Raw genomic sequence first — 12,883 nt, forward strand, 5'->3', positions numbered from 1 at the left:
AGGCAAACGCTATGCGGACTAGATCTCATAATTTATTACAGCATCTGACCAAATTATTTACGACATACATGCGTTTTCAATCTGATTTAATCCGTCGCTCACTGTGCATTTATTTGTAAAGCGTCTGTCCTTTCAGTTTCTATAACGATGCGAAATAAAAATGTCTAAGAGAGCTGGAAAGACTTCCGCGATTGTTGCGCCAAAATATCAATCGATCGCAAACATTTTGAACCAAAAAAGCAAGAGCCATTAAGCGACAAATCATTCGTGTTAATGATTTTTTAAGTTTAAAGTTTATATTATGGACAGTTTCAAGAATTAAAGATGTTATGAAACATCAGTTTATTAAAGTTAACTATAATACTTTACACTTTTATTGAATTAATACAAGTGTGCAGCTTCAACAGAAGTAATCTGAATCTGAATGGATACGTTGAAGTGACCAAGATTGGCTTTTATTCAACGGGGAAAGCAGCAATGATTTTAAGGTATGAATTTTTATAACTCATTTCACCCTATTTCAAGACCGAAATCACCCTATTTTGAAATCAATGGGTGAAAACCCTATTTCCCAAATAATTATCTGGGGCACTGCCTATATCACATAAAGTCAATTCATAAAACAGTCGTCTTAAAGCCAGCAGCCAAACAAACGACATCAAAAGTTGTTCGGATATGGGATATTCAGAAGGCCAAACAAGTATTGGGCGGACAAACCAGAGCGTTGCCAGTTTTACATGCAATATCTGGCTGTGAAACAACATCCCATATTATCGGGATCAGCAAGCTTTAACAACTTTTCTTAAAAATAAAGAGGTAGTTAACTATGCCTTCGATTTTTTGTCACACAGCAATGAGGATGTTGTATTGTGAGTAGTGAACGAATTCTGGTTGCATTATTTGGCGGATGGATTGAAAAGGGAGAAAACCTATCGCCTTCTTAATGGGGATTCGAACTGAAAGACAATAAGTTTATGACCCAGAAAACGGATCGACCTGCTGCACCCGAGAAGCTACTGAAAATGGTGAAATGCAAATAACACTGTGACACAAAGAGATGTTCATGTAGGAAAAACGGCTTAGAGTGTTCTGCGGGATGCTCAAGATGTCGTGGAATCAGCTGTACAAATGGAGAGACGTTCAACGAAACCGACTCTGATTTTGACTAAAAAACATGTTTAATTAATACGACGTCAATTGTACAATGACGAATTAGACTTCAAGATTAACTAAGAGTTTAATCTGTCATTTTATCCATTAATGTTACTGCGACTTTTAAAACATGTTTTACACCATTTGCAGTTATTTTAAATTCAAAGATGTACTTATCAGTGTACGGAACATAATTTTATTGAAAAATATAATCAAGTTTACAGATTTGGTAATAGTTACATATTTCAACTGCATAATAAGATATTTGACCTTTGAAAGGTTTAAGGTCAACCATTGTGACCCAAGGTCAATGCATTATTTATATATCTTTAAACATTTAGCAAATGTGTATGAACTTATTTAAGAAAAGCTATGTATCTAATACTGTCTATATAGAAAATTCACATGAATTGAAATGAAATTACTTTGTATAAGACTACCCCACCCACTCATTATATAGAGATACAACACAACGTTCAAATAAATATTTGTATAATTATGAAAATTCTGACAGATATATTATTATCTCATATTTTAAACAATATTTGTGTGTAAAAGTCTATTGATCAATATAAGACGATGATAAAATTGTTATATTCAACACTACGCAATAAAACCTATGTGTTATCATATAGAAATACCCCACCCACTTATCAATTGTATATAAAAAGGGGACAAATAGTTGTTATAAAAGATAATATAGTTTCTGTTACTTTTATTGTCATAGTAGATTTAGATATAGCTATGCTAACATGGATGTTTTATTTATGAAAAATTGATGGGAAATGAAATACATATGAATTATAAGGAGTTTCAAAGTAGACAAATAAATACATTCATTAGCCTATATTTTTCCTCGTTTTATGTAACTTTCCCCAGCTTAGATTTTTCTAAACTTTTGACCTGTTATTCTATATGCATTTATGATTTTAAAACACCAAAAACATTTTATGTTGCAATTTATTTGAGGTTTTGGGCGTATCTGAGCTAGAATGACTGGACTATCTAATCGAGAGCTTGTTCGTTCTGTTACCCAACAGCAATACTATTTAACATAGACAGTTAGTAAGGTTTTGCATCATCTCTTTTTCTCAGTGCATCAGTATAACGTAAACTCTGACCTTTTGTTGCAAATGGACGTATTCTAATTTACCTTGATATGCTAATACGTGTTTATGTTATTTATCTAAAACTAAATTGGAAACAAGAGGGCATGAAAGGCCCAAAGTCGCTCACCTGAGATAACAAGATATTATTGGGACAAATCTTCTGACCAAGTTTCACGAAGATCGGAAAATAAATGTGGCCTCTAGAGCGTTAACAAAGTTTTACTATAGCCATATAAGGAAAAATGTCCCGCCCCCTGGCAGCCATATTTTTCAACCAACCTGGCATCATTTTTGAACTCGTCCAAGATATTATCGGGATGAATCTTCTGACCAAGGATCATGAAGATCGGACAGTAAATGTGGCCTCTAGAGAGTTAACAAGATTTTACTATAGCCATATAAGGAAAAATGCCCCGCCCCTTGGAAGCCATTTTTTCAAGCAAACATAATTATTTTCGAACTCATCCAAGATATCTTTGAGACCAATCTTTTGACCAAATTTCATGAAGATTGGACATTAAATGTGGCCTCTAGAGTGTAAACAAGGTTTTACTATAGCAATATAAGGAAAAATGCCCCGCCCCTGGTGGCCATGTTTTTAAAGCAACCAAATCCATTTTCGAACTCATCCAAGATAGCATTGGGACAAATCTTCTGAGCAAGTTGTATGATGATCGGAAAATAAATGTGACCTCTAGAGTGTTAACAAAGTTTAACTATAGCCATATAAGAAAAATAGCCCCGCCCCCGTGGTGGCCATGTTTTTCAACCAACGGCTTCATTTTTGAACCCGTCCAAGATATTATTGGGATAAATCTTCTGACCGAGTTTCTTGAAGATCGGACTTTAAATGAGGCCTTGCGAGTGTTAACAAGATTTTACTATAGCCTTATATAGCCATATAAGGAAAAGTGCCCCGCCCCTTGGCAGCCATGTTTTTCAAGCAAACGTAACCATTTTCAAAGTCATCCAAGATATCATTAAGACAAATCTTCTGACCATATTGCATCAAGATTGGACAATAAACGCCTATAGAGTGTTAACAAGGTTTTACTATATATAGCCATATAAGGAAAAATGCTCCGCCCCCTGGCGGCCATGTTTTTAAACCAACCGGCATCATTTTCGAACTCGTCCAAGATATTATTGGGATGAACGTTCTGACCAAGTTTCATGAAGATTGGACAATAAATGTGGCCTCTAGAGTGTTAACAAGATTTTACTATAGCCATATATAGCCATATAAGGGAAATTGCCCCGGCACTTGGCAGCCATGTTTTTCAAGAAAAGGTTACCATTTTTTATGTAATATGTACATGTCCAGAAAGGAAATTCATTTCTGCGTTGAATAAGACCGGGTTCATGAACATCGCTGCAAAATTGATGAAGTAATGGCTGTTCAAAGCGATGCACCCTGTTTTCGGGTGATTTCGAGTTGAATACCTTGTTATATATATATTTGATAGTCATTTTTTTTCCAGAAAAGTTGATATTTCGTTATAATGATTACTTATCATTCAAAATGATGTTTTCACTAATTAATACCATAGCCACACGCTAATCACCTGTGGTCAACGCCAGAAACATGTAAATACTAGTAATGTAAACTCGTAAAGACCACAAAAAATGTAGGGAGAACTTTAAATCAGTACCCTTTTTACAGGTGAGTGAATAAGATATAAAGCTGTGATATGTATATATGTCATTTATACATGCGCGTCATTATGAAAAAAAAATGTGTTTAGAGTAATACATTTATCCTTATATTGAATTGACAAAATTAATAAAATCTAAACAAGTCTTCAAATGCGTAATGAAATACAGGACCTTCCTTATGCTTTAATGGGCATATTGACAGCAAATGCAGTATCATGTTTTCAAATGATCTTTAAGTTGGCATTTATCTTAAGTAATTGATTAAATCATATATATCGTTTTGTATTAATGAGAAAACATATTTACTTTTATAATAATGAAACTTCGTTCACCCCGACAATTTGTTGGAGTCGAAAATATAATGTTGGTATTGTTCGTGTAGTAAGTGGAGTCAATGTTCAGTCTGTTCAATATGTGTATTCGGCGGTGTAAGATACGGAGAAGGAAAAACAAGCGCTAATTGGTGATTTTCAATATAGTAGCGTTTAATTAATGTTTAGGTCATTTTCCAGTTCGTGTAAGATGGGACCCTAACACGATCCGGTTCCACTGCTGGAGGAGTATGGCACAACGATGCCATGAAGATTCCTTAATTTAGCCGTTCCGTGGAGGCTCTACTACGTGGAGGCTCTACTACTAATCAAAGAAAATATATTTTGTTAGATTAACAAGGAAGATAATGATGATTTGCAATATGATGATGGTGGTTGTGGAAATGGTGATGATGCTGGTGATTGTGGTTATTGTACCACGTTGAAAGACGTACCGTCAACATTAAAAATATGGGAACATTTCGGATTTCGCAAAAGTTCTGATGCAAAGGCAACTTACAATACGTGTTTTGTTGACGTAAGTTACCCTAAATCTGGAAGCACTACAAATTTGAGGCAACATTTAAAAAGAAAGCACTCGGTTGATATTTCAGATGACTTATTTGTATCACCTACATTTTGATAACAGAAAGTAACTGTTACTAAATTATACCCATGTGATGTTTTTCCTCAATATATATGGTTTGTTTACTAAATTGTGTGCATTCTGTTAAGAAGTCTACTGGAAGTTGTTTATATACTTACATGTTTTTTTCTGTAAAACACATGTGATACATTGTGCATTTTATGTTTTTTAAGAATAACTGAACAGGTAGTTTTGTTCAATAAAATTGTTACTTATAAAACAATGCTCATGTTGCGTTTTTTATTTTACTTTAAAAATTAAACACTTTATATGTACAACATAATACGTTAATAACAAATACCAAACATATTAGTTCATGCCCTGGACAAACCAAACATGAAATAGTTTGCAAAATAAGCAGTCAATAGTTTTATTTGAATCTAATCGAAAATAATCGAATCGGACCATTTGGTATCGAATCGAATCGAATGTTGGATCAATTTTTACAGCTCTATTGATGGTGGTGTGGTAGTTGTGATGCTTATGATGGTGTTTGTGATGACGGTGGTGGTGGTGGTGATGGTGGTAGTGATTGTGATGAAGGTGGTGATGTTGGTGGTGAAGGTGATGGCGGTGGTTATGGTGATAATTGTGATGGCAGTTTTGATTGTGGTGATGGTGGTGATGATGGGGAAGATGGTGATGATTATGGTGGTGGTGATGATGATGGTTATAGAGTTATTGATAATAGTGATGGTTTAAGTAAAGGGGGCGATGGTGGTGGTGATGGAAGTGGTTAGGGGTAATGGTGGTGTTGGTGGTGGTGCTTGTGATTATGGTGGTGATGGTGGTAGTTATGGTGGTGGTGGAAATAGTAATGGTAGTGATGGTGGCGGTAATTTGTCATGTTGTTACTGAATGTTGGGTTGGCTCTGGTGGTGGTGGTGATAGTGATGGTATTGGTGGTGTTAATGGAGATATAGTTGGTGATGGTGGTGATTGTGATGGTGTTTGTGGTGATGGTGATGGAAGTTTTTGGTGTGATGGTGGTGATTGGAATAGTGGTGGTGATGGTGGTGGTGTGGGCGATGACGACGATGATGGTGATGGAAATGATGGTTTTTATGGTGGTGTTGGTGGCTATTGTGATGGTGATGGAAATGGTTGTGATGGTGGTGTTGGTGGTGGGGATGATGATGCAATTGATGGTGGTGATGATGGTGGTGTTGATGATTGTGCTTGTGGAGGTGATGGTGGTGGTGATGGAGCTTGTTGTGATGGTGATGTTGAAGGTGGTGTTGATGGAGATACGGTGGTGATGGTCATTGAAGTGGTGGTATCGGTGATGGTGGTGGTGATGGAAGTTGGGTTAGTGATGGTGGTGACAACTGTGATAGTGTTGTTGGTGGTGCTGTTGGTGGTGGTGCCTGTGGTGGTGGTGCTTGTGATTTTATAGTGGTGGTGATGGCGATGATGATGGTGGTGTTGGTAATGATGGTGTTGATGGTGGTGTTGGTGGCGATCATGGTATTGATGGAGATTATGGTGGTGGTGATAGTGTTGGTGATGATAGTGATGGTGGTGATAGTGAATTTGTTGATGGTGGCGATGATTGTGTTGATGGAGATTATGGTGGTTATGGTGGTAATGATATTGGTGGTTATGATGATGATAGTGGTGGTGATGGTGGTGATAGTGAGTTTGTTGATGGCGGTGATGATGGCTATGGTGATGGTAGTATTGGTGGAGATGGTCCTTGTGATAGTGGTGGTGGTGATAATTGTGATTGATAGTGGTGGTGATGGTGATAGTGCGTTTGTTGAAGTTGGTGATGATGGTTATGGTGATGGTGGTAATGATCACAATAACGCGTCTTACTTTCCCACGACTTATGTCGTTACTACGACTTAATTATCAAACTTTGCATGATTCGCCTCGTGTAACATTGATACGTTTTACATAAGCAATTCGACAATATACTCCAGCTAACACACATGAGCGTAAGTCATTGTTTCGTATGACACGCCGGGTATGCGGATACTTTGATAAAAGATGGCACTCCGATAACAGAGAACAATAATAAACCTCGCGCGAGAGGAGAGTTCTTCAGCTTTTTGCATTGATATTCTACAAAACGGTCGATTATTTAAAAAAAAAAGGATAAAACTCGATAATCAGCATGAATTGGATGATTGGATTGAAACTTACTCACAGATGGGATAATAAGAGGATATTTGTTGGATTCGATGGAATGCGCCACAAGTGAAAATATGTACTTTTTATGATCACGAGTGAATTAAAATCGATATTCCATCGATTCCAACAAATTTTCTTTTTATTTTATGCTATTTTCACCGTTTATTTACATTGTAAAAGAGTTTATCAGGATAATTTCGCTGGATTTATGACGTCATTTCGTCGAAAAAATGACGTTATTTCACAGTAAAAAACTGAAAAATATCGTTATTTTTCACTGTTATATGTCACTGTTTTAAACAGTGAAATATCAGTTTTATTTCACTGATATTTCTCTATACACCACCGGAAAGCATAAAATAAACACATTTATCAAAAAACAAAATAGTCACTGAATAATAAGTTTCTAAAATACTCCCACGTATACCGCTTTTTACAGAGGGATTGTCTAGTTAGCTTTATGATAATTAGAATGGACAGGATGGAGAATATCATTTATCTGTCAGAAAGAAGGAAGTCCTATACAAAAGTTCAGTATGAATTTAACAAAGAGCTGCAACGGTGCAATAGTCAAAGAAAAAGTTACGATTGATTTGCACAACAATGCGAGCTTCCAAAGTATGAATTTTCAAGTTGATACCACATTTAAATATGTAGATATGCACCTGACACAAATGTTTCAGGAAAATTAACAAAGTGCAATAAGTGGGAAAGAATGAAGGCTTGAAAAATGGTTCTTTTAAACTGCACATTCCATCAATAAGATCTATATACCTAAGAAGCATAAAATATAAACATAACTTATATTTGATATGCATACATACTATTTAATTTAAAATTCATGTAGTTCAGACTTAAGACTGCATGGTTATAAATCGTCATTAAGCATTCGGAGCAGGTGTGTGTACAAATCAATATCTTCATGCAGGCCGTTATGTTGTACCGCGTTAAGCTGGTCGATATAGGAGCCGGGGAGGTGGTTTTGTACTGCCCCTCGCACAATGACGTCAAGGTACATTGGAGACGGACGGGGGTCGAAGCCCCGGGGAGAAAGAAGGTCCTTCGGCAGCTGGTACGTCAAACACGTGTACACGGTGTTATCTGGGGCGGTAACGGGCACCTCTATTGCATTGTACACAGATTCCTGTCTGAAAAAAGAACAGCAAACCGATGCAGATTCCAAATCAATTATTAGACCGCATTCGGAATTTGTTCGAAGCGAATGGAGATGAAATCAAGAAAGTCGCCTTCACGCACCTTAATAAACATCGTTTACTTACACCACACATGTACACGAATAAAACATTCGCACTTCATAAACGCTATTAAATAATATAGCGTTATGCTCCTACGTTGAAGTATAAAGAAAGACAAATGCGACATGCGTCTGTTACTAGTAAGTCTTATTTGGGGACAACGTTAAAAATACCATATTTTGCCATATGAACTGTGTGGTGAATGATTCACAATAATGGTCTTTTTGTGGATACTATATAGACATGAAAATATTATGCGCATTGCACCGCATGATGATATTTACATTGAATACCTTACTGATTTTACAGTTCACTTAAGTCGCCGCTTTTTTATCATACACCCATGACACCGCATCACGTGCTAGACGTCGCCTTTGTGCAACTGCACAATCCATGTTGTACTGTAACAATTAACGCGAGACGCAGCTCGATTGATTATTATCGGCTCAAGTAATACTGAAAAGTAACCCGGGTACTACTGCAAACAGCCACACTACGGAAAACATACTAAAATACCCCAGAGTATTTTCAGTAGCCTATAAGCTTACTTTCCCTACCCGGGTTATATTGCTGTAATTTTTAAAAGTATTGGGGATACTCTTCAGCAGCATCTAAGCCGACAATGTCAAATTTCGCCCCACTCACCTGTCCAGTGACTCCCTGTGCTCGTTGTCCAGACGCCATACACAGCCCCACACGGCGTGCCCCGGAGCGTCCACTATGGTTGCGGCGCCACCGCGCCATCGCATTGTCCGGGGGTCGAGTCCCATGTTGCTAAACGCCAGTCGGTAACCCTGCAGCATTAAATAAACATGTGGTTTAGTGCTGAACAAAACTAAAGCTTAGTTTGTATGTGTTATGAATATTCATATTTGAGTTGTAATGTCCAGAGTAATTGCTCAAACTGCCTTGCAGTAAGTATACAAAAATAATAATAAAGCGTTCTTAACTCTTTTCATTTGTAGCGCTATTCATCAATACCTAAAGAAACGTATTAAGAAACTTGTATTACCGACATACAGTATGACCGTTTCAATTTCCATATTATTATGTGTGGTAGAGTAAAGCGCTCGATTTGTTTATTAAACTTCTCGGGTAGAAAAAAAAGACTGTTTTCATTTAGTTATAGTTATTCAAAACCATTCAAAATTTTTAAGTTATGCTTGAAAATTCTCATTCAATCACATCTTTCAAAAGTACGAAATTGTGATAACAATTTCCTTATAATATCCACTTAAAAGTGTTTATTGACAACACGTATAAAAATCGTGCTTCTATTATATGCACTGTTCTAGTTCAGCAGGTTAACCAGTCTAAAGAGCTCGTGATTACCCTATTAAGTTAAGGGCACGATTACAGACGGGGTCATCACGTGATAGTCAAGATGGCGACGTCCATACCGAGACAGTTATTTTTCGCCGTTTTATACCCTTTATTACTTCTGTTTATTTTTTTAATGACGCTCACTTTCCAGCCATATCATTAAAAAGGTGATTAGCGTTATTTCGTATTTAAATTTGCTTTATATCTCGACTTTTCTCGGTGCAATTTTTTTAGTGGAGCCCTAATTAGGTCATCCCGCTAAGAAATTTTGCACCGAGTAAAGTCGAGATATAGAGCGAACATTACTAAGAAATAAAAGTCAGTAACTTACTTTCTAATATGGCTGGAAAGTGGGCGGAATAAAAAATAATAATACAAGTAATAAAGGGTATAAAACGACGAAGTATACCTGCCTTGGCATGGACGTCGCCATCTTGTTTGTCACTTGATTACCCCCTCTGGATTAAGGAATCTAACCACTCGACCATTAGATTTTAGTCCAGCAATCTTCCAAAACGTGCTAGCCGACAAGTATCTGGATAGCGTTAACGGTGCTTTTCTTAGTAAGGTATATCTGCTAAAAGAAAAATCTGACTATCTCAACACAAAACTGATACCAAGAGTTAACTTTCCCTTAAAATTTGAAGGAGGTATAACCAACGTTTTATTATGCAGTGTAAATAAATAATCTAGAAGAATTTCGCGCAAGTGGAAAAAGTTAAAAGACCGAACGCACATTTAAGTTTACCGATTAATAATATATCATTTTATATCATATATCAAAATATTATGTAACAAGTTAATCATCAATGCGGCTTTAACGTACTGCGAAAGTCTTCGGACGCAACTTTATTAAGCAAGGCATTTGATTACCAAGAAGTCGTCCTAGTAAATGTATGTAAACGTACATCACTAGTTGACACTTGGATGAAATTAAGTAAAGAAGATATTTTATAAAAAAATTCAGTCTCAACTCAGACATGTCAGGTACGTCACTCGTTGACACTAATGTTCTAGTTATCATCAAAATAGTTATAGAAATAAATAAAACAAAACGGTATATCTCAGTATTTGGTTATCGGAAGGCAGATCTAAGCCACCATACACTTGATATTTATATGGGTCAAAGTTCATGAATTAGTACATATTATCAAGATCTATAAATTCACATTTCATAATAAATTCAGATTTTATAATATAAACTAGTTTGTTGTATGTGCCTAAACAATTCACGTAGCGTCAGGTGCAGGTAATACAGACGACACAATAACGTGATAAGTATAATTTAACCCATTTATGCCTAGTGGACTCCCCCATCCTTCTAAATTGAATACATTTATTTCCAAAATTAGGGACGTCTTGTATATTTATTTCTATATTTAGACAGAAATTCCTTTAAGCAAACAGCGTAGACCCAGATGAGACGCCGCATCACGCTGTTTGCCAATGCCTTTTTCTAGACCCTATGTATAAATGGTTTAAATCGATCCAGTCTTAACGAAAGCTGCGACAGCGTAGACGCATACCTCTAACATGTCCAAATATGAATGGAGTAAACATGTACACCTACCTCTAGTCTGGCAGTACTCACAAATGTTGCGCTTGGATTATTAAGACGAAGCCGCTGTCGTAGCAGGTTACTTCCGAACGCGAAATAAAGAAATGACATTCTCATTCAAAACTTGATACCTGAAAGGAAAGTCACTATTGCCATTTCATATACCGGTACACCGGTAACCGGGTATTGTGGCACGGTTCTATTTTTCAAACATACCGTGTCTTCATAATCATTTAAAGTCATGTCACGGTTATGAACGCATGTGTTAATATCGACAATCCGTATTTGTTACTAATGCAATTAGAGTCATGTTTTGAGTAGACATTTGTAACCAATCTATTGCACGACGGTTACATTACATTCGTGTGAAAGCATGGAACGACAACTCTGCTATGTGATTGATGCGTAAACCCTCTAAATTTAAAACCCAGACATTTTCAGGCAATTGGCAAATCAAATATTCGCCATTTCGATCTCCTATAAATCCTTGAAGAAAGTTAAATTGTTCAGACATCTCTCTGATAAATTATTGATAACATTCGATTATTAATTTTATATTATAATAAAACACAGACTTACTCCTGAATTTGTCAGATTTTGTGAAAATACAGTAAAACCACATCTGTATCTGACATTTTAAACATCCTTTTAATATTATACACCATGCCAACCGTAATTGTTTTAATGCAACGATCATCAGTGGATAAAATGGGTCCACAGACTCCACACCGTGTGTACCTACACATTATATGGAGGTTTTCTCAAGGTGTACAGCGGCTATCAACCGAGATATAACTGCAGCAACATAAGCTTTAATATGTAATCCATGTAGTCGTGAAGATATGTGTGATATATATCAATGGTATCTTGTTATACAATTATTTGACTCTTTACATCAGGAGTTATTTTCCAACTTCATCTTTCTTTCTAAAAATTCAACTTGCTTTAACATTCGTTACTGTTCGCCGATTAGAAACGTTACCGATGCCTATATTTCGCAGCTTTATTCAACATTTTTCAACTTAAGGCACACGGCGTTTTTCACTCTAGTGTCCATGCATAATTTATCTTTATTCTTCAAGTAAGGCATTTGCTTCAATAACTGGGGGCACTTTAATCAAATGATCATATTTATTATTTTCATTTAGTACGTTTAAAACTGTCATTTCTTAGTTGTACACCACCATTTGTGAATAGGACATTCATTTTATTTAAAGTTATTATGTCACGATTATCAACGCAAATGTTAATATCGGCTATCCGTATTTGTTACTGATGCAACTAGAGCTTTGTCACAGACGTTACGCATACCCCCACGTGCCGCATTGACACAGACTATTTTGCATGCTGTCTTCACAAAACAAGATAATCTAATTTATGGCGATTTTTAAGAATTATTATGCCATAATTATTTATGGCCATTTTGACCTTTGAACTCTTGAATCCTTTCGCATGACACGCCGTCCAATGACTGTGAACAAAATTAATGTACAGAGTCATTTTAAAACCTCACAATGAATGACATTGTTATGGCCCGGACAAGATCATTTATGGCCATTTCTGACATTTGAACTCACAGTGTGACCTTGACCTTGGAGATATCGACGTAATTCTTTCGCGCGACACACCGTCCAATGACGGTGAACAAATGTGCCTAATGATTTTAAAATCTCACAATGAATGACATAGTAATGGCCCAGACAAGCTCATTTATGGCGATTTTGACCTTTGAACTC

At 36.4% G+C, this 12,883-nt stretch overlaps 1 protein-coding gene across 2 annotated transcripts; it reads right to left on the reverse strand.

Annotated features, from left to right (window-relative positions):
• Positions 1-5,100: 5,100 nt before the first annotated feature.
• LOC127845240 (gamma-glutamylcyclotransferase-like) lies at positions 5,101-11,914 on the reverse strand. Of its 2 annotated transcripts, none has more exons than XM_052376048.1 (4): positions 11,890-11,914; positions 11,160-11,278; positions 8,912-9,060; positions 5,101-8,158 (listed from the first exon to the last, which is right to left on the reverse strand). In XM_052376048.1, the coding sequence occupies exons 2-4, from the start codon at positions 11,262-11,264 to the stop codon at positions 7,879-7,881; spliced, it is 534 nt and encodes a 177-aa protein (XP_052232008.1). In that variant the 5' UTR covers positions 11,265-11,278; positions 11,890-11,914; the 3' UTR covers positions 5,101-7,878. The 2 variants fall into 2 exon arrangements, with proteins under 2 accessions (XP_052232008.1, XP_052232007.1); XM_052376047.1 differs by lacking the exon at positions 11,890-11,914 and adding an exon at positions 11,727-11,883.
• Between the last annotated feature and the right edge of the window lie 969 nt (positions 11,915-12,883).

The sequence above is a fragment of the Dreissena polymorpha genome, chromosome 9 (genome assembly GCF_020536995.1).
Source record: "Dreissena polymorpha isolate Duluth1 chromosome 9, UMN_Dpol_1.0, whole genome shotgun sequence".
Classification (NCBI taxonomy): Eukaryota; Metazoa; Mollusca; class Bivalvia; order Myida; family Dreissenidae; genus Dreissena; species Dreissena polymorpha.

What these genes read in the sequence shown, in the direction of transcription:
- LOC127845240 (XM_052376048.1), bottom strand. Translation starts at nt 11,264, where the DNA reads ATGAGAATGTCATTTCTTTATTTCGCGTTCGGAAGTAACCTGCTACGA. An exon ending in TGAGTACTGCCAGACTAGAG is followed by an intron (nt 9,061 to 11,159) that starts GTAGGTGTACAT and finishes TTAATGCTGCAG; the next exon opens with GGTTACCGACTGGCGTTTAG. An exon ending in CACAGGGAGTCACTGGACAG is followed by an intron (nt 8,159 to 8,911) that starts GTGAGTGGGGCG and finishes TTCTTTTTTCAG; the next exon opens with ACAGGAATCTGTGTACAATG.